This window comes from Limulus polyphemus, unplaced genomic scaffold, assembly GCF_000517525.1.
Source record: "Limulus polyphemus unplaced genomic scaffold, Limulus_polyphemus-2.1.2 Scaffold4630, whole genome shotgun sequence".
In the NCBI taxonomy this organism is placed as follows: Eukaryota; Metazoa; Arthropoda; class Merostomata; order Xiphosura; family Limulidae; genus Limulus; species Limulus polyphemus.
The window spans coordinates 64,649-69,125 of record NW_013670240.1 but is presented as its reverse complement, the minus strand read 5'-3'; the positions used below and the strand labels follow the sequence as shown (position 1 = coordinate 69,125).

Here is a 4,477-nt window from a genome sequence, read left to right as displayed (position 1 = left end):
TCTGATATTTTGTGTAGGAAAACCTTGTAATGTTTACCAATAACCTGCGAAATTTCGTAAAGATCTACATACATTACCAAAAATCACAGTATAATTACTCTCATGGTTATGAACTTGGTGATATATATATATATATACACGCACACACTCAAGCTGAGGTACCTGTCCATTGTTCGGGTTATGAACTTTAACAAATGTAGGCGTGAATGCTATGATAAATAACACAAAAATCCTAAATTCCACACAATTTATTTATAACATAACATATACATTATTACTTCACCAAAAGTTATGTATAAGCTTTAAGAACTCAGTATGTATATACTTAAAATATGGTATACACTGTGCAATGGTCAGGAAGAGTGGTATGGGTGCTTTCTGTTATCAGCTTTCAACATCCAGCTCTTAATGTCCTTCTGCAGTGTTTCACATGATTGATTAATTGAAGGTCATTGGCCACATAAGTGTGTTAGGGGCTGAAGTTGAAATGTCACAGGTCAAAGTAGGAAGTTGGTATAACTCAGGAAACTGCTCTTCATATGAGCCTTATGGTGGCTGTTGAAGTAGAAACTTCAGCTGAGTGTATGTATTATTGCAATAGTGGCAGCCTTTTTCTTTCATTGCATTACTCGATAGAGAGTGTTAGTGCACTCTCTGAGATATATGACATTTGTGTGCACTTGCCCACATTGCGTGTATGTTGTGTTATAGAAAATGTAATAGTTTTTTGTTGTGGGTGTAAGGACGTGGTACCATCTATGAATGTAGTTAACGTTAACTTACGTCAAAGATAATAAATGTTCAATAACAGCAATAATGGGAGGTAGAGGGGTTTGAATCCCTATTAACATGCCCTATGTTCTAATTTATCATACCACAAAGTTTGGTTTAGATTGGCCCAGTGACCTAGGAGTAGTTAGATAGCAGACAAACAGATACACAGATTTTTGTGCCTTATATATATAGATAAACACACACATTTGTGTGAACTATAAAATGGAAATATTATGAGATGTTTTCAATTTATACTGTGATTGGCTGTTATCTAACTTATCAATTACTACTACACCCACAAAATGTCTATAAAAGTACTAGCAGTTATACTGTTCCCAGCAGTAATGTGATAAATACATTTATGGCCACCAAGATAGAAAAGCAACATGACAGACTTGTAAGTTTAAGTTTTGGCTGGTGAAAGTTACTCTTTGCAACATATTGAAATAAAACTTTATATTTCAGTAGAAGCTGTGTGGAAACTGAAGAAGATATGTGAATCTACAACTGCTGATAATAGAAGCAGTCACAATGGAAAATTCAAATTATTTTAATAGTAATGTTAAGTAGCATAAGGTGTACTCTTTATTTGACATTCCAGTATGGATCTTGCCAGTGACCTTATTGTAAGTACCACTGTGAATGCCACCTCCAGAACAGTAAGATACACATTATTACAGAGTGGCCTCAAAAGCTGTGTAACTTCGCAAAAACTACTTGGGATAGAAAACTAAACCAAATCTGGTGAACTTTACCTGGAATGACAAAGAAGCTGATGGAACATTCATAACCATAGTTTGGCTTGCAAAAAGTCCTAATATGAATATTATTAAAGCTGTATAGGCTTGTATGGAAATCAAGAAGGCCAAACTATAAGCAGACAACTTAGCTGAATTATGTGGAGTAATACAAGACATGGAACAATATTTCTCAATCATACTTATGTACCATTAAAATACTGTACTGCTTTGGTTAAATACAAAATACCAGTGTATCGTATAACTTGTTTGCTGTTCTTCTGTCTGTAATAATGTATCTTGGTAAAGATAAATTGACCACTCATTAACAAATGCTCATTAATTGTATGCGTATCACCTTTGTACTTTCATAGTTATTACCAATACTACAAATATGTTGAATTTCAGAATTTATTGAATATAAATATTCAAACAGAAGTCCTAGATGATAAAATTAGAATACAAGGGAATCAAAAAATATTAATGGATGGATCCATTTTATTTTGCAGAAGCTCCTAACAAACACCACTCTTTATTTGTATATGTTTAAGCAATTTAAGATATTTCAATTTAAGTTTCATTTACTCAAAGTATACAGGTTTCATATATTGAAGTTAGTGAGGTGGACTGAGAAACATAAATGAGCTACAATAAACAAAAGGAATGTATAACAAATTTTCTGGTTTGCAATCTTATCAGGAATTGATGACTGTGATTTTGCTTCAGAAAATTTATTCAAGGAAACTTGTGAGTGATCAAGCTGCCATTTAAGAAGAATGTGATTGTGTCAACAAATATTGGTGATAGAACTGCCAGAAATTTCCAAACGTACACAGTATCATGCAGATGAAAGTTTTCAATGAAGCGAGTATAAGAACAGGAGTTAAAGCAAATTATTTCCACACGACACTAAATAATAATCAACTCCTCCCTATTATCATTAATTTAATCACTTACAGAGTATACATATATTTAAGCCTTTCTTAATAAATAATGTTTTCTCTTAACAATGTTATTTATTAAATGTGTGCAACGTTTCATCATACATTACATTATATAGTTACCATTTAAATCTGTTCTTTCTAAACTTATGATTAAATATGAAAACTCACTCAACAGGTAACGTTGTTTTTTGTAGTTAGAATATTGTGAATTAACATTTTTTGTGGTTTTAAGACTGTTAATGTAATTTGAAGAAATTTCAAAATGTCAATAATTAAAGATGTATTTAGTATTCCCATGTCTTTAATATTTATTTTAAATCCTCCTTTTACACCTGATGAATCAGTTACAAAAGGAATGTAATTAATGCACTTCTCTTACTGGAAGCCTTTTTTTGCCCAAATGGAGAAGTGTTTATAAAAAAAAACTTGCAGTCTTACTGTAACATTTCATCATACTTACTACTAAAAATAAAAAGATCAGTTCTTTGTAAATTTCAAAATGCCAGAAGTAAACTGCTATTCTAAAAGAATTAATGTTGACAGTTTTTGTAACACAATCCATGCTAATTGTTTTCTTTCATTTCAGTTGGCAATATCAGCCTTGTCAACTGTGTTATCAGCAGACTTCAAGTCATCCGAACTTGAAATTGGGGTGGTGTCTAAGGATAGTCCCAAGTTTAGGTAAACTTTTATCACCTTGAGAATATCATTACCTTCTGATCAGAGCAAGCTAAAAATCAACCTGGTTACTAATATAATTAATTAAATATACCTTTCTTACTTGTAAAGATTAGAATGTATTGTTTCATCAATTGGGTACCCTCACTGTTAATAGTATGATCACCATACATTCTAATTATAGTCTACTCTAATGGTAAAAAAAAAAAAGTTCAAATTATATTTTTTATTAGTTTTTAGGGTTTTCAGTGATAACTCCAGAGAAATGTTTTTTTTTATTTTACCTAAAGTTTTGTCTTATCCTTTTTTGAGAACCATTAGTTATAAAACTGTATATCTTTCCAAAAATAGTGACTGATCCTTTGTATTCTCTTATGGGTAAGATTACTTTAAGATCTCCAATTTTAAGGTACTGATTGATGTTTAGTATTTGTTGATAAGCCTTCTGGTTTGTATAAGCCAGCTTTAAAACTGACATGAAAGTTTTCTGTGTTGCTGTACATATAACTAACTTGAGTTTCAGTTATTGTACAATATGTTACTTCATACACAAAACAGATTATGGTGTTATTTTTTATCTTTTTTGTTTGTCCACACAGTGGAATTATTCTAAACTATATAGTTATTCATTATGTATTTGTGTGTGTACATATATATATAAACTTTAAAATATTTTAATGATAAATGTAATAAGAAGTTAGAACCAAAGATTAGTACATTGGTATTTCAGTGTAAGTTTGAACAGATTCCACAATAATACTTCAATAATTACAATTAAAAAACTAACTATTATGGTAATTTTCTATTTCAGGAAGCTGACCGAGCAAGAAATTGAGGCACACTTAGTTATCATATCAGAAAAAGATTAGGTGTCTTTAGTGAGAAAGTGAAACTAAGAGAAACACTTTCATAACCATTTATGATGTTTGACTTTTTTTTTACATGTACCATCAATAAAATATTATGTATATCATAAATGGAAGTTATTTTTTAACCTTTTCCTTTTACAATGCTAAAGTCATTAAACTGTTTGTATGGCTTAAACCTTCTGAACAGTATACTGTAAATATGTAGCACAAATTGGATGATAATAGCCTTTGTTTTTCTGTCCTTATGCAGAACATTCAGTTAGTTTCAAATCAAAAAAGTAATACATTAACTTTAACTAAAGGACAATGATTTAATATTTGGAAATCATAACACACTGAACATCACATAGATTTGTTTAAGCTCATTGTTGTAAATGTAAATTCCAGAATGTCATTTATGCTTGTGTTCATTTTGTGTCCATACATGACTGACACTTTTAAAAATATACCTCAAAGAATTATAGTATTTTGGCAC

General features: G+C 30.6%; 1 protein-coding gene across 1 annotated transcript in view; it reads left to right on the top strand.

Annotated features, from left to right (window-relative positions):
• LOC106471448 (proteasome subunit alpha type-6-like) overlaps positions 1-4,110 on the top strand; it is a 10,973-nt gene extending 6,863 nt beyond the window's left edge. Inside the window, exons 4-5 of the mRNA XM_022400058.1 lie at positions 3,042-3,136; positions 3,945-4,110. Coding sequence (XP_022255766.1) covers positions 3,042-3,136; positions 3,945-4,002 — 153 coding nt within the window. The 3' untranslated portion in view covers positions 4,003-4,110. The remainder of the gene's footprint in view (positions 1-3,041; positions 3,137-3,944) is intronic.
• Positions 4,111-4,477: the final 367 nt, after the last annotated feature.